General features: G+C 38.0%; 2 protein-coding genes across 4 annotated transcripts in view; one reads left to right on the top strand and one right to left on the bottom strand.

Annotated features, from left to right (window-relative positions):
• Mondo (mondo) overlaps window positions 1-25,854 on the bottom strand; it is a 45,067-nt gene that overhangs the window by 13,101 nt on the left and 6,112 nt on the right. Inside the window, exons 3-4 of one of the 2 annotated variants that reach the window (XM_064697791.1) lie at window positions 24,058-24,131; window positions 21,625-21,741 (exon numbers count right to left, since the gene is read on the bottom strand). In XM_064697791.1, coding sequence (XP_064553861.1) covers window positions 21,625-21,741; window positions 24,058-24,131 — 191 coding nt within the window. Of the gene's footprint in view, window positions 1-21,624; window positions 21,742-21,847; window positions 21,872-24,057; window positions 24,132-25,854 lie in introns of those variants that run through there. The other variant, XM_064697792.1, reaches the window with a different exon arrangement.
• Window positions 15,395-21,776, top strand: Gr39a (Gustatory receptor 39a). 2 transcript variants are annotated; one of them, XM_064697794.1, is made up of 4 exons: window positions 15,395-16,350; window positions 21,183-21,245; window positions 21,313-21,402; window positions 21,467-21,776. In XM_064697794.1, exons 1-4 carry the CDS (start codon window positions 15,442-15,444, stop codon window positions 21,551-21,553), a joined length of 1,149 nt encoding a protein of 382 aa, XP_064553864.1. In that variant the 5' UTR covers window positions 15,395-15,441; the 3' UTR covers window positions 21,554-21,776. The 2 variants fall into 2 exon arrangements, with proteins under 2 accessions (XP_064553864.1, XP_064553863.1); XM_064697793.1 differs by lacking the exon at window positions 15,395-16,350 and adding an exon at window positions 19,925-20,812.

The raw sequence follows: 25,854 nt of genomic DNA, 5'->3' as shown, positions 1-25,854 counted from the left end.
GCTCTGCCATCGACAGAATTAAAGTCGAGTTTAATTTAATGACAGCTGACACTGCTTGCAAATAAAACGGGTTCTTTATATTTTATGAACAAAAGCTGCATATAATATAAATAACAACCAATCCTGCAATGCAATTTTTTTTTATTTCTCCGCACAGGACATGAAAATTACATTTAATATTGACGATGTCAGAGCCCAAAAGGGATCAAGTTAACTTAAAAAGCCATTTCTGAGTACAAGGCGCGCACAGTCGGCAACTGCTGAATAGTTTTATCTTCAAATTCATTTTACTTTGACAATAAATGCGTGGGCAGAAGGAGGGCGTAGTCTTGAGATAGGCAGCTTTTACACAGAACACAAAATGCAATGTAAGCGTTGCCAAGCTTTCGCATCAGTTCTTTTCACCCTTCACCCTGATATGCACTTACTTGGGTGTGTACTTATTTGTGAGTTATCTACCTATGCATATGTGGGTTTCACTAATTTTGTTGCTTATCGCTCTTCTTGCTCAATTTCTGATCGTTCATCTGCCTATTTTCTGTGCGACGGTTTTTTTCGTCCGATTTGCACCCCCACAACTTAATTTCGTGTTAGTTTGATCCCAGTGCCCAATATGACATGATCCGTGTGAGTATACTCGAAAAAAAGATCGTATTTACACCAGACATTAAAATAAATTATTATTTAAAACCTCTAAATGGTAATTATTCGGGCAAATGCGGCTACTTCAAACTATGAAGTATTTTTTTTTTGTTTGTTTATTGTATTGAATGAAAAATAGCATACATGTTTATTACAACACAGTTGGCTTAGGTGATATTACGCCAAGCCTGGTTGAGTCCTCAGGCTTTATCGTGGACAAACGTCAAAGGCGGCATTTTGAGTAAGGCTGCATCGTCACGTAGGTAGTCGGGGGACTCTGGGGCGTCTCCTATGTCGTGGTTGGAGGAGGTCCTTGAACGATCTTCTCTTGAGCCTCCTGACTACACACATCCCAGCGAGGTCTCTTGCTACCCGGCTGCAGTGTCGCTGCAAGCGTTCGTTGTACCGGTTGGCGAATTCTTCGACTTGGCTGTCTATGGTCTCCATTTTGAGGTCTCTGTGCAAGGTAGAATTGCTGACCGTCGAGGTGCGCCCGAAAACTAAGCCTCTTATCCAGTACAATTCCAAGACACTTGGCGCTTCTGCCAGGGTGAAGGGGGCTTCCGTCTATCCATACTGCTGGAGCCTTGCAACGCCTCAGTGTGTAGTTGACCGCCTGGCACTTCGAGGCATTGAGCTTGATGTTCCATCTGCGTGTCCAGCTCACAACCAAGTGGATGTATTCCTGGGCACCGTCAGTGGCTTCATACTCGCAGTGGGCGGAGTAAAATATTGCCACGTCATCGGCAAATGTGGCCATCAAGTATTTGCCTGGGGTGGCAAACTCGTCTAGTTCATCCGGAGTGGGGATGTCTGCCGTGTACAAGTTGTAGAGAAAGGGGCCCAGTACGCTGCCTTGGGGGACACCCGCCTTCATTTTGCGGGCAGGAGAGATTGCTGCTCTAACTTTGACTTCGAACTTTCGCTCCATTAGATAAGAGCGCAGAAGTAGAAAGAAGGCGGCGGGAAGACTCATCTTGATTTTCTGGAGCAATCCATCAATCCAGACTCGGCCGAAGGCCTGCTTAACGTCTAAAAAGACTCCATAGCAGTAGTCTTTGTCGTCGTAATCACTCTGTGAACCTGTTCAACAGCGCCATGCCCTCCCCTGAATCCAAATTGGTGATCAGGAAGGATGGCCATGTGATCCATAAGCCTTGAAATTCGGGCGACAATCAGTCTTACCCAGACCTTCGACAAGGAAGGCAGGAGACTGATCGGCCGATATGACCCAGGGTCATATTCCGGCTTGCCCGACTTATGGATCATATGGATCCTCGCCAACTTCCACTGGGCAGGGAAGTGTTGCGTCCTTAATATGGCGTTGAAGATCAACGTTATAAAAAGGAGCGCGCGAATTGGTAGGGCCTTCAGAGTGGTGTGGCATATTCCATAATGGCCCGGTGCTTTAGCCCTGGGAAGGACTTTGACGACGTTGATCACCTCCTTCACGCGGTTATTTTTGTTTATTTTAATATGCCCAGTAAGACCTGGTCGTTTAACATGCTTCGCATTCTAACTTGACCCGTAATAAACAAATTGCGGCTGTGCATAATCTTCAAGCCTGCTTCAATGTGCTAGGTTTTTTGCATAATGTCATATTTTCTACTGGGGTTAAAATACCAATATAAGCGATGATTAGTTAAAAACAATCGCGTAAGCGGGAAGCATAAATAGATAATGCACATTATAACAATATTGTTTACAAATTCATCTTGTGAGCGTTTACTGTAGTCAATAAGACCTGCTGCAAGCCTTGCTTAAATTGGGAACATAAATGACTGGGAACATAAATGAGAAAGAAGGGGCATCTTCGGCACTCCGAAGATGTAATACCCTTGCAGACCCTACCTTTTCATAATACCCATTGTGATTTGCCCGTATAGTTAATGTAGTTAAAGTATGGTTAAGATATCTTGAAAAACAAAAAAGTTTTCCATACAACAACATACAACTTACTTTTCGACCGATCGTTCCTATGGCAGCTATATGATATAGTAGTCCGATGTAAATAAGATTTTGCATAATAAAAGGGAGCATAGTAAAACTAATAAATGTCGAGTTTGGTCAAGATATCAAAAAAAAGCAAAAAGTTTTTCATACAAGAACCTACTTTTCGACCGATTATGGCAGCTATATGATATAGTGGTCCGATCCAGCTGGCTGCGATATGTGTACTGCGTGCAACAGAAAGAGGCACTTCTGCAAAGCTTCATAAAGAAAGCTTTAAAACGGAGAGACTAGTTCGCATAGAAACAGACAGACGGACATGGCTATATTTACTTGGCTGATGATGTTGATCAAGAATATATATACTTTATGGGGTCGGAGATGTCTCTTTCTATGCGTTGCAAGGGTATACAAACTAACAAATTTTGATGAAACAAAGTTTTTAGAAAAAAACAATTTAATTTTTTATAAATAAAATGAAAATTTATGGCGAGGCATTGTTTCTAACCGTAAACCGAACTACCAAATATATTTGTTGGGCAAAATAGTATGTTTTAGTCGAGCTTTCTCAATTTTTGCGCATTTCACAATACTAATTAATTAAAGTGTATATATTTATGATTGATATCGAACTCATTTCCTTGGGCGCATCCCATATTCCATGGCAGTTAGTTATCCTGACGGCTTTTAACCTAACGCAAGTGTTGTTTGCACACAGAATGCACATTAGACCACAACAGCGAAAGCTTTTCACCTTTATACACTACCAACGTTATTTGGGCCTGACCGACATCGATTACTCTAGCACTCTTCAATCCTATGTGCTCAATGGAAATTTTTGGTCATATAGCATTCAGTTGCTCACACAGCTTATATTTACGGCGTCTCTCCTCGATGCTTTGGCCAGGAGATATGTAAATCTGCAATCCGAGACAGGCAACGAGTTCCATCACATATATGTGCTTGCCATGCCGATCAGTCAGTTATTCGTATATATCTGGCTACGTACACACCAGGAATCGCAGCGGGTGCTACTGCAGATGTTGACACAGCTAGCCAGGCGTCTAAAAGTGGACACCTTAGAGCTAACCCCACCTCTTTGGCTTTGCCGCCTCTGGATGGGTTTCTCTGTTTTCTATGCCTGCAATCTGGCACTTGGTTATTCCGCTTGTAATGCAACGGACACCCTGTGCGTACTCTTACCCCTAAGCTTTTATGTGCATCTCGTTCGGATCAACTACATCACCTTCTACTACACATCCCTAGTTTATCTCATGATGATTCTGCTGCAGGCACAGGCATACCAGCTGCGAGCCGAGACCCACTTGACTCTGGAGAAGCTGACCAGAAACTTGGGCATTCATGATGAGCTCTTGTTGCTGTGCCACGAAAAGATAGTCCTGGTTTTTGGTGGCGCTTTCGTGTTTATTTCTCTGTATTCCTTTTTGGAAGCAGTATGTCTATGCTATTTAGCCACATTGGAGGATCGCTCTTCAGTTGTAGAAGTCCTTTTCGTGATCAGCTGGATGATACCAATATTTTGGTATATATGTATGCCTTTGATCGTTAATAACTTGGCCAGACAGGTGAGTACTATTGGGCAGTCTTCGGGTTATTTTGAAATTGTATTTTGTTTTGTATTTTTAATGGAAGGAAGAGACTTATTTCTATTTTGCATTTTAATATTTTAAATTTACGATTATTCACTTGAGGGTATGATAATTCAAGCTACTTATAACCCGTGTATGAACATTGTGAACTGTTATGAGAACTAGAAACTTGAAAGTTAAAATATATATTCTTCTATAGTATAAATAGAACGGTTTTTTTCTATCTGATAAATTCTCTCATTATCATAACATCGATAAAAATCGATTTCGGTATATAGTATACACAGAAAATTTATCTTTTTTTAGGCCGTTCTCCCCTATATTAAAATACTTCATTTGTAAGGATTCATATTAAGCCCTGAAAGAATCATAACGATCGGACTATAAACACAGAAGCTATGGAAGAACGCATTTTAGCTTGAATACTTGTAGCGACAAATTGACTCTGGGTTCAGGGTATCTCTGAGTCGGGAATAACCGCGTAAACCACTCCTTCTTGTTTAATTATTCTTTGCGATGCAAAATGCTAGAGTGAAAGATAAATTTCACAAAATAAGCTAATAAATTAATTTAAAAAAATATAGATCATCCAAATGATTTCATGTTTGCTTGGGTTAGCCCAAAAGTCATTCAGTTTTGCCAACGACTTTAAGCCAAACGCTGGTGTAATTTGTAAGCAGAATGTTTGTAAAACTTCAACAAGGAAAACTTTTTAGTTTTATACACTACCAACGTTACATGGGACTAACCGACATCGACTACTCTAACATTTTCAATTGCTATGAAATCAGTGGAAATTGCTGGTCCTTTAGCATTCAGTTCTTGATGTTAATTATTTTTATGTTCGCTCTGCTCGGTACACCGGCTGAGGAACCCAGCTTTCATGTGGACATGAAATCAAAAACTGCAAATAAATACCACCAAATTCTTGTCTTGAGCGTACCTATTATTCAGATATTTATATTTATCTGGCTTCGTTCTCAGCAAGAATCGCAACGGGTTTTGCTGCGGTCGTTAACTCAATTAGCCGAGCGATTAAACGTAAAGACATTGGAGCTATCCTTGCCTCGTTGCCTTTTTCGCTTATGGATTGGCTTTACTATTTTCTATGCCGGCAATACAGTCATGTTATATAATTTTTACTGGAACAAAAATCTACACCTAGGCTATAAATTGTCTATTGTGGCCTTCTATTTGCATCTTGTGCGAGTCAATTATATCATTACGTGCTACACATCCTTAGTTTATGTGGCGATGGTCCTCTTCGCGGCGCAGGCAGAGCAGTTGAATGCCATCGAAGTTGGAACTCGGATTTCCCTGGTGAAATTGGCCAACATCTTGTGCATTCACGACCAGCTACATTTGCTATGTCGCGAGGAGATTGTTCAAGTATTTGGCGGTACTTTAGTATTCATAATACTATACAGTGTACTAGATGCTACAAGCATTTGTTATATATCCGCATTGGAAGATAGATTCTCAGTTCTGGAAGTAATTTTTATATTGAGCTGGCTTCTACCACTTTGTTTTTATCTAAGTATGCCGCTGATAATCAACAACCTGGCCAAACAGGTGAGTGACACGAGCTGCTTAAATATTGTTGCATTTAATCATTTATCTGTGATCTTTATTTTTTCGATCGAATCAACAAACTAGTTTTTTATTTATTTAGTTTTACTTTTTAAAGTGTGTACTGGGATGTTAGAGGTTTGCGCATTGGAATCTACACATCGTAATGTTTAATATTAGTTTCCTGAAAATTTCACACATACTAGAAATTCTAAAATTCTATTTTTAAAAAATGTCATGCCCACCGGGACCTTGAACTGGTTCTTCAAATTGTGCAGGAAAATAATTTAAAAATGTACTATTGCTGCTTAGTTTGAACAAGTGGGCGAAACCACAGGGACATAAGCTTTTTAGCTTTATATATTACCAGCGTTATTTTTTTTTTTTTAAGTAACATGAAAATGTATGGCAAGGCATTGTATCAAACCGTAAACGGAACTACCAAATATATTTGTTGTGCTTTTCATTACAATACATTATGTTTTAGTCGAGCTTTCTCCATTTTTGCGCTTTTTACAATACTAATTAATTAAAGTGTATATATTTATGATTGATATCGAACTCATTTCCTTGGGCGAATCCAATATTCCATGGCAGTTAGTTATCCTGACGGCTTTTAACCTAACGCAAGTGTTGTTTGCACAAAGAATGCACATTAGACCACAACAGCGAAAGCTTTTCACCTTTATACACTACCAACGTTATTTGGGCCTGACCGACATCGATTACTCTAGCACTCTTCAATCCTATGTGCTCAATGGAAATTTTTGGTCATATAGCATTCAGTTGCTCACGCAGCTTATATTTACAGCGTCTCTCCTCGTTGCTTTGGCCAGGAGATATATAAACCTGCAATCCGAGACAGGCAAGGAGTTCCAACACATATATGTGCTTGCCATGCCGATCAGTCAGTTATTCGTATATATCTGGCTACGTACACACCAGGAATCGCAACGGGTGCTACTGCAGATGTTGACACAGCTAGCCAGGCGTCTAAAAGTGGACACCTTAGAGCTAACCCTACCTCGTTGGCTATTCCACCTCTGGATGGGTCTCTCTGTTTTCTATGCCTGCAATCTCGCACTTGCTTATTCCGCTTGTGCTGAAACGGACGCCCTGTGCATGCTCTTGCAACTCAGCTTTTATGTGCATCTCGTTCGGATCAACTACATCACCTTCTACTATACATCCCTAGTTTATCTCATGATGGTACTGCTGCAGGCACAGGCATACCAGCTGCGAGCCGAGACCCATTTGACTCTGGAAAAGCTGACCAGAAACTTGGGCATTCATGATGAGCTCTTGTTGCTGTGCCACGAAAAGATAGTCCTGGTTTTTGGTGGCGCTTTTGTGTTAATCTCTCTGTATTCCTTTTTGGAAGCTGTATGTATATGCTATTTAGCCACCTTGGAGGATCTCTCTTCAGTTGTAGAAGTGCTCTTCGTGCTCATTTGGATGCTACCAATATTTTGGTATCTGTGTATGCCTTTGGTCGTTAATAACCTGGCCAGACAGGTGAGTACTATTGGGTAGTCTTCCCCCAACTAGGCCCGAGTTGTTGGGTTAATTTCAAATTGCGTTTTGTTGTTTATATGGAAGGAAGAGACTTAGCTCTATTTGCATTTTAATATTTTAAATTTACGATTATTCATTTGAAGGTATGATTAGTCGGGCTTCTTATATTCTGAATATAAAAAAGTTTTGTGTATTGCTTGTTTGTATGCGTCTGTCTCGGAAACTATGAATACTAGAGACTTGACAGTTAAAAAATGTATTCTTCTATAAATTCTTTCCGATAAATTCTGTCATTATCATAATATCGATAAAAATGGATTTTGGTATATAGTCATTGAGTTATAAATATATTTACTTATTGGTATATAGTATACACAGATTAAGAATATTTATCTTCTTTAGGACATTCTCCCCTATATTCAAATAGTTTAAATTTTTAAAGGATTGGATTTCATATTAACCTCTGAAAGAGTCATAACGATCGGACTATAAACACCGAAGCTATTGAAGAACACATTTTCCTTAGTGTGGCAAAATGGAAGAAGAGGGAAGTGCATGTATTCCTATATAAAATGAAGGGTATCTCTGAGTCGGGAATAACCGCCTAAAGCACTCCTTCTTGTTTAATTATTCTTTGCGATGAAAATGGCAAATGTGAAAGATAATTTTCAAAAAATTAGCAAAGTAATTAATTTAATTACATTTAGATCATCCAACCGATTTCATATTTCCTTGAGTTATCCCAAAAGTCATTCAGTTTTGCCAACGACTTTAAGCCAAACGCTGGTGTAATTTGTAAACAGAATGCTTGTAAAACTTCAACAAGGAAAACTTTTTAGTTTTATACACTACCAACGTTATATGGGACTAACCGACATCGACTACTCTAACATTTTCAATTGCTATGAGATCAGTGGAAATTGCTGGTCCTTTAGCATTCAGTTCTTGATGCTAATTATTTTTATGGTCGCTCTGCTCGGTACACTGGCTGAGGAATCTATCTTTTATGTGGACATGCAATCAAGAACTGGTAATAAATACCACCACATTCTTGTCTTGAGCGTTCCAATTATTCAGATATTGATATATATCTGGCTTCGTTCTCAGCAAGAATCGCAACGGGTTTTGCTGCGGTTGTTAACTCAATTAGCCGAGCGATTAAACGTAAAGACATTGGAGCTATCCTTGCCTCGTTGCCTTTTTCGCTTATGGATTGGCTTTACTATTTTCTATGCCGGCAATATAGTAATTTTTTATAATTTTCACTGGAACAAAAATCTACACCTAGGCTATAAATTGTCTGTCGTGGCCTTCTGTCTGCATTTTGTGCGCGTCAATTACATCATTACGTGCTACACATCCTTAGTTTATGTGGCGATGGTCCTCTTCGCGGCGCAGGCAGAGCAGTTGAATGCCATCGAAGTTGGAACTCGGATTTCACTGGTGAAATTGGTCAACAAATTTTGCATTCACGACCAGCTACATTTGCTATGCCGCAAGGAGATTGTTCAAGTATTTGGCGGTACTTTAGTATTCATAATTCTATGCAGTGTACTGGATGCTACATGCATTTGTTACATATCTGCATTAGAAGATAGATTCTCAGTTGTGAAAGTAACATTCATATTATGCTGGCTTCTACAACTTTGTTTTTATCTAAGTATGCCGCTGATAATCAACAACCTGGCTAGACAGGTGAGTGACACGAACTAATTAAATATTGTTGCATTTTATCATTTAACTGTGATCACATAATTTTGTCGATCGAATCAATCATCCGTCTGTCCGTATGTATGAACGCAAGGATCTCAGAACCTATAGGAGCTAGAGAAATTTTAGCTGTAGGTCCTCCTAGTCCATGCGCAGATTGAGTTTGTTTCCTATAATCGATAACTTGCCCCGTTTCCAGTAATCGATAAAAATCGATATCGAAATCCTGTTTTTTGAGCAATTTTGGTAAATAATAAGAGCTAGAGTCACCAAACTTGACATGTAGCTTCTAAAATGGTATATATATATCAAGTATCTTTCATTTTATAGCTATCGCCACCTCCCCGCTGCCACCTAAAAGCTATTAATCATGTTAGTAAACCAACTTGTATTGCCTATCTAAATAAGCCACAATTTAAATGCAAATGTCATTTTGAGAATACACGAATATTTTATAGTACAATAAGATCTACTACTGAAAATTTCATCAATATCGGTTAAGATCGGTTTTTTAATTTATCTTTATTACTACTAAAGCAAACGAGCGCGTAGAGCGAGCTGCATTTTATTTATTTGGGTGTATATAAGAATAAGAGGGTTCAGGGTATCCCCCAGTCGGGAGCTCCCGACTAGAACCTTTTACTTGCTAATATTAATATTCTGAAAATTTCACACATACTAGAGCTTGTGAAATTCTCCTTTTAAAAAATGTCATGCTCACCGGGACCTTAAACTGGTTCTTCACATTGTCCAGAGAAATAATTTAAAAATGTACTATTGCTGCTTAGGCACGTTAAGGCACGCAGACTCATGTCTGCGACATTTATATGGCAGCGTTGCTTTTGATCCATTTCATACAAATTTTGACTACTGATTTCCCCTACTCGTAGTTCGAGTTATTCAAAACCTTATCTTAATCCATACTTTCGATCCAAATGGAAGTATAGTTATTTGCTGCTAAAGTTCAATATTGCTTGACGACCGTTTAATTATTTTTTGGATGCTTGGAATGTTAAGTGTACCTTCGAGTCGAGCATTGCCCACTACTCGTAACCATTTGCTTTGACACAGCTGTCTACAATTTTAATTAATTAAAATTTGTATATATGGATTTCCTTGAGGCGAACCCATCATTTTAACATTCAGTTATTCGTGGGAGCCTTAGTCAAAAGCAAGTCTAGTATCTTACAGAGAATTTGGTCTTGCTGGAAGCGCAGGCGGATCAATTACTAATCAGTTCACAGATATCTCTTGAGGAGCTGGCCAACAGCTTGAGTACACATGATGAGCTGCTGTTGCTATGCCAAGAGGGAATAATAAAAGTTTTCGGTGGCGCTGTCATAATTTGTCTTCTATACTATGTAACGGATGCTACCTGCGTTTGTGATGTTTCCACATTGACGGAGCGATTCTCCTTAACGGAAGTGCTGTTTGTCTCTGTTGGCTGATACCATTTGGTTTATATCTGGGAATGCCATTGATAATCAACAACCTGGCTAAGCAGGCGAGTTTTTCAATTGTTTCAGTTGTAATTATTAGGTTTCAATCGTTTAAAATTATTTAAAAAGGATTAAATAACTTTGCATATTTGTCTCATGATCAAACAAGGCGCAGTTTACTCGGTGTGTGCCGACTTACAGCCGAAGGGAATGCTGATAAATTATAGTGCAGCTCCTATTTGTAAGATAAATTTCATATACTCAATCTCACATTTGTTGATTTTTATATTTATTTATAAATCATGGTTAACTAAATTATCAAGTTTTCTTCATATTTAGTTTATTTCTAAACACACATCCGCAAATTTTGAAAAGACAGTAAAACTTGGAAACAAATAATAATAAAAATAATAAGAAAATGTAGAGCTGGTCGGCTCGAGCTCGATGTTGGCCAGAATCCCTAACAAAAGTAAGAAATAAACACCAAGAGTGAGCAGGTTTTCAGTATAGCTATTTCAAGAATCTCCCAATTTAATTATCAACAGTACCGTAAGCACTTGGGAATTATAAGCAAGTAAAATGACACACTATGCTTGCAAAAAAGGTTTTTTTCGCTATGTTAATTTAATATTTTTTCGAACATACTTTGTGTCTGCCGTTTATTATATGACAAATGTTTTTGGTAATTGTTTCACGCAATTTTACGTCCATTGGAATAAAGCACGGTAGTTTAATAAAATTTGGATTGCTTTTGACCTATTGACTACACCTGGTCAATAAAATTATAGCCAGATAATAATCCAGTCAAGCACACAACATTTGCCATTTAATTTCACTAATTGAAATTAAAGATCTGTTATTAGATTTCATATTTTTACTAGAGTCATCAAAATGGGGGTGTACAATTTTGTTGCATTCAGTTATCCTGACAACGTTTACCAAAACGCAAGTGTTGATTTTTAACAAAACAAAATGATTATAGAAGCTACGCAGCGAAAACTTTTAATATTCATACACTATCAACGTTATTTGGGACTGAACGATATTGCCTACTCGCAGGACTCTAGGAACTATATAATCCAAGCCAATTGGTGTTCCTACACAAACCAAATGCTGGCACTGTGCATTGTCAGCCTTTCCCTGTATGGAACTCTAAGTGGACAGTGTGTTAATAATGTGGAGATGGTTTCTAGGCCGGTTAAAGCATTTTACTTTCTCCATCTTTTGATGGCACCAATGATTCAGATATTGCTCAACTTTTATCTGCGCATGCGGCAGCAAACACAGCAGTTGCTTCTACAGAGATTGTCCCAACTGGCCCAGCGCCTACAGTTGGACACGCAGGCATTGCCACTTCCCCGTTGGCTTTATCGATTTTGGCTAGGCAGCTGCACCTTCTATGCCTTGCACATAAGCATATTTGGCGTGATATGTTGGAACCTTTGTCCGCAGATCGAGCAAATATTCTATTATATGTGCTTCTTTTTGAACTTCATGCGAATCTTTTTTGTCATCACTTGCTACACATCGCTGGTTAGTGTTGTCTCGAGTATGTTGCAAGCACATTCCGCACAGCTGATCCTGACAGAATCTCGACTTACTCTGGAGCAGTTGGCCAACAGTTTGTGCCTTTACGATCAATTGTTATTGCTGTGTCACGAAGAACTCGTTAAGGTTTTTGGCGCCGCAATGCTGTTGAGTTTTCTATATCTTGGTCAGAATTCCATATTTGTCACCTATCTGGCCACTCTGGAGAACCGTTTCTCTTATGGGGAAGTTTTAGCTATAGTTTCTTGGATGTCAGTAACCGTTTTATATATGTACATGCCGTTAACAATTAACAATTTGTCTATCGAGGTGAGTATTACAGAATATTTTTGGATAAAAAGATGTAACAAAAATTGCGAAATAAGGTACTTATATTCAGCAACAACAGCCAAGTCGATATAGCTATGTATCATAACGCTTCTATGAATAAATTTGATTTTTTAATTTATGTTTATATTTATTTATCTTTTCGTAACTCTACCAATCATTTAAAAATCGATAACTTTCGATTGACAACTTGTTTATTTATTAGCTGGGTTCTCGATCGATACCCTTTCAACCCAACTTCTATCAAAATGAAAATAATTTTAAGAGGAATGTTCGATTTTTGATATGTGCACATATTTAAAAACCTTTGAAGACCTGACTAAAAGTAGTTGACTAGCGAACTATACCTGGACGTCGGAAGTCGGCATAAATATTAAGCAGCTATGAACTGGGTTTTAGAATACTTAAACCTGTCTCTTATATATATTCTGCAACACCTTATAACAAATTTCATTAATATAGAATTTTGTATATATAATAATATATAGACAATCATTCTGTATAGAAATCAATATATCATGAATAAATATCGATGTAAAGATCTCCAAAATTGAAACACTTCTGGTAATATTTTTAAACCTATTAAATATCAGTTATTACCCTTATTTTGCCACTTTGAACCATTTAAATTTCGAAAAACCCAATCCCCATTTTTTATACCCTTGCAGAGTATATTATAAGTTTGTCTCGAAATATGGAACGCATAAGAGGACACTTCTCCGACCCCCTAAAGTATATATATTTTTGATCAGTATCAACAACCGAGTCGATATAGCCATGTCCGTCTGTCTGTTTCTATGTGGACTAGTCAGTCTCTCAGTTTTTAAGCTATCGTCATAAAACCTTTGCAGAAATGCCTCTTTTTATCTTGACCAAACTCGGAATTTATTGGTTTTACTATGCTCCTCATATGTATCCAAAATCCTATCAACATCGGAATACTATATCATATAGCTGCCATAGGAACGATCGGTCGAAAATTAAGTTTCTGTATGAAAAACTTTTTTGCTTATCAAGATATCTTGACCAAACTCGGCATGTTCCTCAAATATATGCAAAATTCTATCAACATCGGACCACTATATCATATAGATGCCATAGGAAAGATCGGTCGAAAATTGAGTTGTTGTATGGAAAACTTTTTTGTTTTTCAAGATATCTTAACCATACTCGGCATTAACTATTTTCCCTGTGCTCTTTAGATACGGGCAAAGCACCATAAGCATTATGAAAAGGTTGGGTCTGTAAGGGTATTAAATTTTCGGAAGATAGCCCTTCTTTCTCGTTTATATTTTGCGTATTTTGCTTTCTATAAAATATAGAAGATAACACTTACACCCACATGTCGCACGCATTAAGCTAATTAAATTCGTAGAACACATATTTATTGTGCATCAGGATTCTAGATATTTTCATTATCAGATGCTTAGCTCTAAGTACCTTGTACCTCATTCAGTACGCTAGGCAACTTGTGCCACAACACACCGAAAGTATTTCGACCAAAGAAAAAAAAGAAATAAAAATGCGAGCAAAAAGGCTGCCTGCATATTTGCACTACCAGCGCTATTTGGGCCTGACCAATATCGATTACTCAAGCTGCTTGCAACGCTACGTGGTGCATGCAACCTGCTGCTCACGCAATGCACAGCTGTTGACATTGTGCCTCATAATTGTCGCACTCTTAGAGCCGTTGTTAGCCACACGCGTGGATTACGTGGGCATAGAGTCGAGTGTGGGCAAAGCCTTTTATCAAATTGTAGTATTTGCATCACCCACAACAGAGCTGCTGCTGCAAATTTGGCTGCACCTGCAGCAACACGTGCAACAGACTCTGCTGAATCGACTATCAGATTTGGCTGTGCGCTTGCAAGTGGACACCACGACCTTGAGTTGCCCTCGCTGGCTTTATCGCATCTGGTTGGTCATCAGTCTGATGTATTCATGGAATTTCATTATTTATACGATCGACACCTGGAATGCGAGCAAACAGCTGAGGCAGTTGCCCAGCCTGTTATGTCTGTGCATGCACCTCGTGCGCATCAACTATGTCATCACGTGCTACACAGCCCTAGTTTATGTCGTGATGATCCTGCTTCAGGCACAGGCCAATCTGTTGCGTTTGGGAGCCCTGCTTACGCTGGAGGAGCTGACCAACAGCTTGTGCATTCACGATGAGCTACTGCTGCTCTGCCACGAGGAGATGCTGCAAGTCTTCGGCGGTGCTTTGATATTTCCCTTTCTCTACTGTGTGCTGGATGCGACATTCATATGCTATATAGCTACATTCGAGGATCGTTTCTCATATAAGGAAGTGCTGATGGTGCTTAGTTGGTTGACACCCCTGTTCTTCTACATGGTCATGCCCTTGATGATTAACGACGTAGCCAAGCAGGTGAGTTAGTTAGTTTATATGAAAGGCAGTAATGCAACAAAAGGAAATAGAACATCCCTCCCTTCTCGATTTTTAGCAAGATTTTACGTAAAGAAGTTATCTGCTTGTTAATAAATAGGATTACATCAACCAATTTTTGCTTAGGTTCGGCGACATTTTTAATAATTGTGGGAAAATCCGAAGAAAACTTCAATATTTGCATATATGAAGCTAGATGAATCCAAACTAAATTTCAATTTATAAAGATATTTCCTAACAAAATAAATTAGAAATTGAAATGGGGGAATTCGAAAGGCACGATGCGAAATTTTTATTGTAGTCAAACAAAAAATTACTTAATGATAATTAACAACTTTTTAAATACGAAAAGAAGTTAAAGTATCTAATTGTGGATTCAAATGTAAAGAAACCAAAATTAATCAGGAAAATTTAATGAAACTTACGGAACTCTTAGGGAAATTCAAATGGAAGGAATCATTGAAGCGAATTGAAATTGTATCCCAAATTAGTGAGTGACAATGAAAATATTTTCGATATAAATTTTTCACTATAGTTCAATTAATGATTTCTATTTTTGCTCCACTGCTGAACCGTAAAAGTTGTAAGCAAACTGCCGCAAAGCAAACCGGAGCCGTAAGAAAATACAATTAGGCTAATGGTTGGCGAGAAATGACATAAATACACCTTGAAATTATAAAATTTCAATCAGTTTCTGTTGAGTGTTTGTTGAGCTTGAGCCATGATAAAGTATGAGCAAAGCGAGCTATATCCGTACTATCGTATTTGCCGTTATATAGGCATCTTCTGCATACAATATATCAGCAGTAAGGATCGCTTTCGACTGCGGCGCAGCCTCATCTGTTATGTGGTGCACCTGGCCATGCAAATCTATTTGGTCGCCTGCATGGTATCATTGGTCACCTTTTGGACCTTCTGCTTCAAGAGCGAAATGACCGCAACGGGCAATCATTACGAGCGCTTTGTGCTCTTCTCGGCCCTGCTTATACAGTTCGTGCAGAATGCCTGGCTTATATGGCTGCAGGACCTACAGATGCGCATTGTGCGACAACTTGAGTTTTATAAGAGAAAATATTTGTTGACTGTGCACCTGCTACTGCCTAAACGGCTGCTAGTTTTCCTTGTGATTTTCAATATCATCTACTTTGGCAACTTTTTGAAATTCTGTGTGACAGATTGGTTTGTCAATATATCGGGCTGGTTCACCCTTAGCACGCTGGGCTTTCCCTTGCGTGCCCTCATCAGCAGCTTCATACAGGGCACCTATGTGTGCCTCATACATGTCGCGCGACATTTGCTGCTTAGCAATCAGAACCAGCTGACGGCTCTGGTCCATCAGTTGCAGCGGCCCAAGCGAAGCTGCAACGATATCCTGCGCCTGCGCGCCTGCCTCGATCTGCACGATCGTCTGCTCTACTTGTGCACCGATGAGATCAGCCTGGTCTATGGCTTCAGCATTTGGCTCTGTGTGCTATTTTCCTCACTGGACGCGACTAGTATTCTTTATATCATAATGGTTAGCAAGTCGGACAAAACTGTGTTGAAGCGTATTATTTTGATCGCTATATGGCTCTCACCCACATTTGTGACCTCGGCGACGGCTTTAATGAGCGACACAGTTCATGTACAGGTATGTGCAAGAAAATTTAAGAAATAATTCCCACCAAAAATATTTTTTCTGACCATTTTACAAATGGCAGCCAATTTGTTATATTCCAAATAAATTAGCTAACACACACAAATAATAAATACGGCCAAATTGAAAATTTCAGTTATTCGAATTTCGCACTTTTATATCGCATCAAGTGCAAGATTAACCAAGAAGGTATACCTACCACATTTTGGTCGTTCATAATAATTGCAATTGTTGCTTTAGTCAAACAAGTCTAGTTGGAAGTAGTTCCAATTGGAAGTACTCTAGAAACTTACAATTGGAAATTCACTTTTTAAGTATAGCCCATTGTGGCATTTGCATATCGCATTAAGTGCAAGTAAGAGGTTCTAGTCGGGAGCTCCCGACTCTTCTTCCAACAGGCGATAGGTACAAAATGAAAGATACTTGATATATACATATATATTATTCGAAGCTACATGTCAAGTTTGGTGACTCTAGCTCATATTATTTACTAAAATTGCTCAAAAAACAAGATTTTGATATTGATTTTTATCGATTACTTGGAAACGGGGCAAGTTATCGAGGACCTACAGCTAAAATTTCTCTAGCTCTTATAGGTTCTGAGATCCTTGCGTTGATACATACGGACAGACGGACGGACGGACGGACATACATGGCTAGATCGACTCGGCTGTTGATGCTGATCAATAATACTTTATGGGGTCGGAGATTCTTCCTTCTGCCTGATACATACATTTGCACAAATACATAATATCCGTTTTCAATGGGTTCAGGGTATAAAAAGATTTTTGTCGTTCAATCATTAGGTCAATTTCTGATTTGGTAAATAAATCCTATTTGAATTTGACAAACTGGTCTGAATGAGAAATTACAGTTTGTAAGGCCTATTCATTCCGGCATTTTTATATCGCCGGAGGTATACTAAATCTCTTTTTACCAACATCATAAGTTTTACTTAAGGCAATTATTGTATTGAATACATTAAAGCTTGATTTCTAACTTCCGGACATGCCAATTGGATTAATACAAGTTGTTTCTGTTGGAAATTCCACTTTGTATGTATTTCCCAGTTTGGCTTTTCCATAGCCCATTTATAAATACCAACTAGCTTCTTGTCAGACAATTGGGGAAGTAATATTTTTTATATATTATATTGATACGAAAAATTTCATTATAATTTATATCTAGCAGTCCTATATGTCCACACAAAAATTTCTGCAAATTTCTTATACATGAGATTGCGGGAAATCAACAAAAAAATTTTACTCATATATTATAATGTTAGCTAGCTGATTCCAATTTTCGAAAGTTGTGAACGTCGACTGCATTGTTATTATCAGAAAAGTACATCAGGTGCGTTTAAATTCGCAGATATTATTAATCGATGTACCTGGTAGTTGCAATGAACTGTACAAATTATCCCTTATAAAGCTTATAGCTAGTATTGACTTTCTTCTATAAATTAAATTGAATTGATTTCCTGAGGTAGGATTAAAGCCCTCAGTCCATTGGGTGCAGTCAATTGCAACATCAGATAGTCATGAAATGTAAACATCAATTGATTTGATTGTTAGCTCGTGTTCAATTTGATTGTTATATAGAACGACCACAACCCCTTTGTCCTACTAATTATTGATTGATTTGCGTGCGTTCAGCAGTTAAGCTTCCTCGTGTCAGTTGCACCTTTTTCGTCATGTTTTCCGGAACGGAGTTGCGCATCTATTTGATCAGTCTAAAGTGTATCGGTTTACTTTGTATAACACACGATGCTCGGACCCATCAGACCTATGAGAGCGAAATGGACCAGACCTTGGCCGTGATCGGCTTGTTGGTGGCCCAAATTGGCATGTGGATTGCATTTGCGCATGTTTTGTTAACACCGGATAGCTTTATGTTGCCCCTATATTCACGCGTGGGTAATGCGTATTTATTGATCAATTACGGCATTGCCTGCATAGTTATGGCACTCGTTTATTTCGGGTTCTTTGTGAAACGTCGCCGTTTATTGGAGCTCCTCTCATTGCTGATCTATTGCAATCGCAAGGATCTGAATAATTGCTATGCGAAACGTTTTCTGGGCCGCTTTTGCATCTATGCTGGTCTCTCGGGTATGGGTGCCATTACGTACACCAGCGCCTTTGTGTTCTCTGGAATACCCGTAGTGCCGTGTATACTATTGAGCTTCATTTATACCTATAGCTACGTGCTGATAGGGCTTATCATAATACTCTATAGCTGCCTGGCGCAAGTCTTGGCTGCCCTTTTGCACCTTTATAATCGCGACTTGCTGGCCGCCACAAAAACAACTAAGATTGGGCGCTGCGGCTTATGGAAACGTAATCAGATGCTCATCGTTTGCCACGAACAGCTGAACTCTGGCTTCGGTCTTGTCATGGCGCTAATTACGGCATTTGCGCTCATCTCGGCACCGGCTGCTCCCTTCATTATGACCACCATTGTCTTTGAGCTGGATATAAATCAGGTTGGATTAAATACGGTAATTCGTTCATTGCTCATATGCATAATGTGGAATATACCCTGGCTAGTCGCCATGCTGATCATATTCCAAAGAGATGCCGTCTGGCAAGAGGTGTGTACCAAGGGTTTTGATCATTTTTTACTTTTGACTAAGAAAAATAAGACTGGAGTTTTTTTTAGCAAAACCTGAACACAGTGATAACGGGTAAAAACTCTTTAGTGATTTGTACAAATGTATGTAATAAGGAGAAGGCATTTCCGAATATATATCTATTCCCGCTCACGACGACCAGTTGATCTGAAATAATTTAACCATATACAGCTATAAAAAGGAGCCGATCTCGAAAACTACGAAAGTTGGAAGCTTGAAATTACAAACATATATTTTCCCATGCCATACGTAGAGCGGTCTTATCATATATATTATTACAACATTATTATAATGTTAAAAATGGATTTTTTGATTTATTAAGCAGAGTTCAAATATTGAAATAAAATTCACTATTTGAATACTTTTCTCCATTCTACTACACAAAATGAGAAAAGCTCTATGTTAAAAATAGATCCTCGTGCTTATACATACTCCGATAATTTTTTTTTATACATTTTTATTGTATTGAATCAAAAATAGCATACATAACTCCGATAATTTCAGAAAGATCCGAAAATAAACACCGAAGATATTGAAGCATGCATATCGCATCGTGTATTAGGGACGTATGTATAGAAAGAAACAAGGTGGATTGCAAAGGCAGCTCGACGCAGAGTTCAGGGTATCTTCTAGTCGGGCAGTCCCTACTTGAGCACAATTATTGTGAAATAATTTTTTAATTTATTGAGCGCCACATTTTAAAAACGTTTGCTAATTTAATTTATATTTTATGTTAAGAAGTTAGTAAGTCTACGCCCGTTCGTGCACAAGTTCTTTGTCGGCCTTGCCAACAAGTTAAAATTGATGCGACTTGTTGGCACAGCTAATTACAGCCTTGGGTGATCAATCAATAAGTACGTAATATCCAAATCAAATATATTTTGTTAACGCACTTAGTTAATTGGCCCGCTGCGTTCTGGCTAGTTAGTCAACGCCAGCATGTCTGGCAGTCGCGACCTGCGTCTATTTCGGCTTGTCCTTTACCGGCTGGGCATGATGTGTGCCCAGTTCGATGATAGAGATTGCCTGCTACAGTCAACACCCAGCAGTGAGCGCTATGCGCTGTTTTATATGCTTGCCATACTGGCCGCAGCACTCGGCTGCTTTGCGTTTGCCTATCTGTGGCCGCAAGATCTGTACATGGGAGTATACAACGAGACGGGCAACTTCTATGAGACAATCAATATACGCGGCTTTTGTGTGGGTCTCTGGTTGCTTCATATATGCCTCTACATAAGACGTCGTCGTCATATAGGGTTGGTGCAGAAACTACTTCAGCTCAATCGTTTGTGCTCAAATAAAGCTAACGAACGTTACTTTCGACGCATCTTTATATGCTATGTGGTCCTGGCACTCATCTGTCTGATGAACTATTTAAATGGCTATGCGAGGGCGGGCTTGTCCCAAATTGCCGCGCTTGTCTATATATTTGTCTATCTGTATAGCTTTGTGGTGATGTGCCTGCTGCTTGCGTTTTTTGTCTGCTTGCAACATATTGTGGCAGCCGGCCTAGCAAAATATAACATCCAGTTGGCGAAAAGTTACTCCGTGGCATATCGTAGACATTTGCTCTACCAAAGGTATCGCCTACTGGACACGGTTGCTGTTGAGCTGGTTGCATGCTTTGGACTCCTTATGCTGCCGATTGTGCCACTCGTGTTGTTCTTGGCACCAACTGGGCCCCTATTTCTGGTTAGCACCGTGATGGAGGGCAAGCTTTCGGGCTTTTTTCAATATGCCATTTTTTGCTTCACCGCCAGCCTGTGGAATGTTCCCTGGCTGGCTATGATGACATTCATATTGCGCTCTAATGTCATCACAGAGGAAGTAAGTAACTCGATTTAATATTTGCTCCCATTAGTCTTTTATGCAAAAGGTTTACCGTCACGATCTATAACTTCCTCCCTAATATAAGTAGTTTAGCTATATAAATTAATTCATAAAAAGCAAAATATGTTCGCCTTTCTATGCGATTTTCATTGCTTGAAATAACTCGTAAAAAAATTGTTTTTTTATTATTGATGCGTTAATTAAGTGAATACGTTATATTTTAAATGGTTAATTGTTGATTCCGCCTTTCTAAGTGATCCTCATAATTTGAATTAAGTCTAACAGATTTTGGTATTTTATTATTGGCTGATTTAATAATTGTACTATCCAAATATTTCGAATGGCTTATCGTATATTCTTTTCGCAGGCCAACAAAACAGCCAAAATACTTGCAAAAATACCTAGGACTGGCTCTGGTCTGGACAGAATGGTATGTGTTTATTACACTCGTTTTTTATTTTGATTGTATACTAAGTTATACGACACATTCCGCATAGGTCGAAAAGTTTTTGCTTAAAAACCTGCGTCAGCAGCCTATACTGACAGCCTACGGTTTTTTCGCACTAGATAAGAGTACACTATTCAAGGTATAAATAGAAATTAAATTTCATTTCATTATAAATATTAATGTATGAATTCTATATTCCACAGCTCTTTACAGCCATATTCACTTATATGGTGATATTGGTGCAATTCAAGGAAATGGAGAACTCTACTAAATCATTGCAGAAATCATAATTTAACTTTTCAGGCTGTTCATTTGTCTTATTGTCTATAATCTAAAGAACGAAGCAGGTTTTTCGACTTACCGAATCATAAGTCAAGCAGCCAGTTGCTTTTGATTTATAATTTTTGCGCCATTTCCTGTATTCCGCTTTGATGACAGCTGCATGACGTTTCCAGTATTTTCCCTCAAGCACAACGGTCTGTGGGAAGGAGAATAAATATACGTGAATATAGTAAATGAATATATAATCAGTTGTTTTTTATTATTTGCTAACGTAATCACTGCCCAAATGCTAGAGACTATACCTTGCACATTTTTTCTAGGCTCCCACTCGCGTCAAGCTCTCCAGACAACTGATTCAAGAATCCCGAAAAAAGCAAAGTCAATAACTAAGCGTTGCGTTAATCAAAATTTATGAAATTTTTAAAGCCCACTAAATAAATTCAAGTATACGGGCCTCTCTTGCCATTTAACCAACTTTGCCAAATGAAAACAAATTGTTAGCTCGATAAGATAAATCTTTTATGCGCGCGAGTAACGTTTCGACCCAGACGAGCAGCTAAGATAAGCGACTGCTTTGGCTGTACTACGATGTGGATTAAGCACTGGCGGTAGTTGACAGATGTGCCAGACACTGGCTATAATATGGGTGTGGCTTTTGAGGCTCTGCCCCCAACACTCTGCCGCCTGATGGCCAGCGGGTGAGGGGGTGGTGCATGATCACCAGTTTGTTGTTATAAGCTAATTAGCAGTTATTGTAAAAGGTGTGGGCGGTGTTCGCAGTCGTATTTGTGCAATGTGTACACGCTATTTGCCCAACAATGCACTAAATAAGCTGAAAATGTGCTAATCTATAAGGAATCAAAGATAAAAAGAGTCGTTTTAATGTCAAGTCACGCGAGCAGAAGGCGAAGAAAGTAAAATTGCTGCTGAGTTTGAACCGGCGAGCTTTCGCTTGTTAGTTCAACCTTCTTATCAATTTGGGCTGTGCGTTGATCACCAGTCAGTCAGTCAGGACAAGCTGTTCTATATGATTATATAAATCGAAGATAGAAACATACTAATAATAATAGATATATATATATATCTTCTCTTTACATTCGTAGTTTTAATCTAATTACTTTTTAATCTTAACAGGTTGTTTTTATTGTTTTGTAGATTGTTTGTTAATATTGTCGCGTTAGTTATTTATTGACTAGAAACATTCTAACGTCGATATTAAATGAGTCTGTATTATCACGTGTAATCAGGGGAAATACCTAATTGCTGTCAATTTAAATTAAATCAGTATCGCGCGATGCCTTAACTTCTTTTGCTTCAGGTTATCTGGTTGCTAATAACATTTACAGTATGTCATTGAATACTAGATAGATATACTAACTGTTTAATACTTGCGTCAACAGAGGGCTAACATTAGATGCCATATAATACAACTCATTTAGGCTCTTACTAGGATATCAGGTTCCCAAAAGCTTTGAAATTAAAATATTTAAAACTCAGATATATATTTAAAACTAATTATTTAAGTGCTGCAACAAATTTTTTGCACTCTGTAAAATGCTTAGTAACATTCGTTGAATCTGTAAAACTTACTACATAATTATGCATATAGAATCGCGAATCCCATTTCGATTATAACATTAATCTCGTTCTATAAATAAAATGCGACGATAGCCAAAAATATAAACGCGCGTTCTTATCACGTGCTGCAATTCGGAGCAGAGCAAAGGGGAACCCATATATCTGGGGGCTATGAGTACTATCTCCCGGTGAGTTAACGACGCGCGACGCGCTGATCACGCGTATAGCAGATGATGTTGGGCAAATCGACCAATATTTTGAAAATATGTGTACTGCTCCATGTGGGGGTTGTTTGAGTACATTGCGATAGCATTCATTGAGGAGAGTTCATTCCAAATATGGGCAGGTTAATACGTCATCAGTTCTTGTGAAGCTCTAATAAACAACTGAAACTCAGTTGAGGGAAAGTTCAATGTCCACTGGACAGTAATGAGTAGGTCAAATTTATTACAAGTTGGGCTATGAACACATGATTTTTAACTTTAGCTCAACTTTTTGTATTGTTGTGTTTTAAGAAAATTGATAATTAGTTCAAATAGGAACACTAAATAAATGATTTTGGAGGAATACTTTTGAAATCTTTAAGCAAAGCTCATAGGAAATAATATGCCTACTTTGTTTCATTTGGTTTTAATTTTTAAATTTCCAACTTTCGTATAAATTTCACAAGTTATCGATAGATATCTTAGTCCTCCATCTATGCAACTATAAATCTTTTTAATATATAATTTTAACATGATCTCTACAACTTTTTTATACCAAATTTCGTCCTTTTTTCCAACTGATCACATACTTTGATACGATGTCTGTATTTATTTACATAGTATATATATATATACATATATATATACATATATATATATACATCATAATCATTATCTTACCGCGCACATTTTAGACACTTAACTATTACGTTCCACTTGTTGCTACTTACTTGGGGATTACTATGTATGTCAACGTCCAGCGGCGATGCGAATTGACACACCGGCGTTCTGCGCTTTTGTATAACTGCAAAAAGGGAGAAAATAAAAAATACATACAGGTTAGTTAGTGTACTATGTACGAAGAGAGCTCGTCAAAAGGTATAGATAAGATTTCGACGCGAGATTAGCAACATTGCCAGATAGCTCCGGAGGGATGCCAAACTGCTTTCAGCTGCCTCCAAAACAGAGATGACAATGACAACGACCCACACGTGTATAAATCGCGGGAGAATGACGTTTTATTATTTTTTTTATAATTTTTTATTATATACAACAAAGTCAAGAGACTGATATTCACAATTATCTACAAAGCATATACACTTTGGAGTACATCTAAACAATGCCTATGAATTGAGGCATGATGAAATGTAAATGAGTTTCACAATGAAATTATTGTACTCCGTGGTTGGTATAAATATATTTCATTTCGATTTCCTAATATATATATTTAAGGGCACAACTGTTTTATAAAGGCTTCTGAAAATAGTACTGAATCATAGAAGGCCTTGTAGGCGCCTCCCTAACCAAACTCTCGATATATATACGATTTGTTTATTTGCAAAATATGGATTGATTATTTGAACTTTGTCATATAATATATGTAGGCATTTTATACTTTACTATATTTAAAGTAAGTATACATTATTAACGTCATTTCAATTTCTTTTAGCTGATAATAGAATTTGTGTTATGGATGCGTTAAGCATTTCGTCTCATTCAGTAATAAAAATCTGCCGAAGTCTCTTTCTAATTAATCATAATTGCTAAAAATTGATATTGATTATAAAAGATGCATTAAGTTTTCGATTTTTGACATACGCACATAAAATAAAGGTAATGCAACTTTTCTTTAATATATTTTCTAAGGATGTGTGTTTATATTGAAATTAAATTAAACTAGACTAGGAGGAACCTTTTTATTTCGTTCAAATTTCTGAATATTCCGTTTGCAAGCCAAATCTCGGGATCAATCTATTAGTCTAACCCAAGATGAGATACGAGAAAAAACTAAAAACTAACATGAATAGATGAATATTATTAATTTTGGTGAAATTGTCAGATGGCTATACTCTACAGCCTAATGATCGAGCCATTACGCATTTGGGCTAGGTATGCAGTTAATCTAGTATTAGTTTAAACTCATGAATAAACATTTAGCATATATGTAGAGTAGAGTATTAAGTGCTAAATGCGAGACAAGAAGTATTATGTGCATATGTAGGTAGGTGGGTTTACAAGTACAACACTTTATAAATAGACCTAAAATTTTCCATTTGCCTTTGTCGCAGTTGCTGTTGTCGCCGGTTTGTCGTCAATTTCTAGAGATAATCGTCCGTTGACGAGTTTGTAACATCTTGGCAACCATCTCGCTCTCGCATTTGTGACGTAACAGAATGGAAAGTTTATGAAAATATTTCAAATAGAGAAACCCTTAAACAACACAAATCCGATTTTCTATGTTTTATGTTTTTATAGTTGGATTTACAGCGGTTTTGTATTAAATAGAACTTTGGCAGGAAACAAGGTAAACATTTTAGCGTTGCCACCTTTTCGTATTTAATCTAAAATTTTTTTAGTAGATGTGGCAACTTTGCATATATAAATATTAGGCTTTTCGCTGGCTTTATGTGTTCTAGTTGATGCAAACGAAATTATTTTAAACGTATTTAACAAAGCGAGCAAACGATCAAAACGCCAGACAGGCATCTCTGATAAGCCCAGCCGACGACTGATAAGAAGCGTAAAAA

Source organism: Drosophila montana, unplaced genomic scaffold (genome assembly GCF_035044405.1).
Source record: "Drosophila montana isolate Dmon_TW-CO22-7 unplaced genomic scaffold, ASM3504440v1 contig_402_1, whole genome shotgun sequence".
Taxonomy (NCBI): Eukaryota; Metazoa; Arthropoda; class Insecta; order Diptera; family Drosophilidae; genus Drosophila; species Drosophila montana.
Note: the sequence above shows the minus strand (reverse complement) of the source record. Positions and strands in the feature narration are given on the sequence as shown.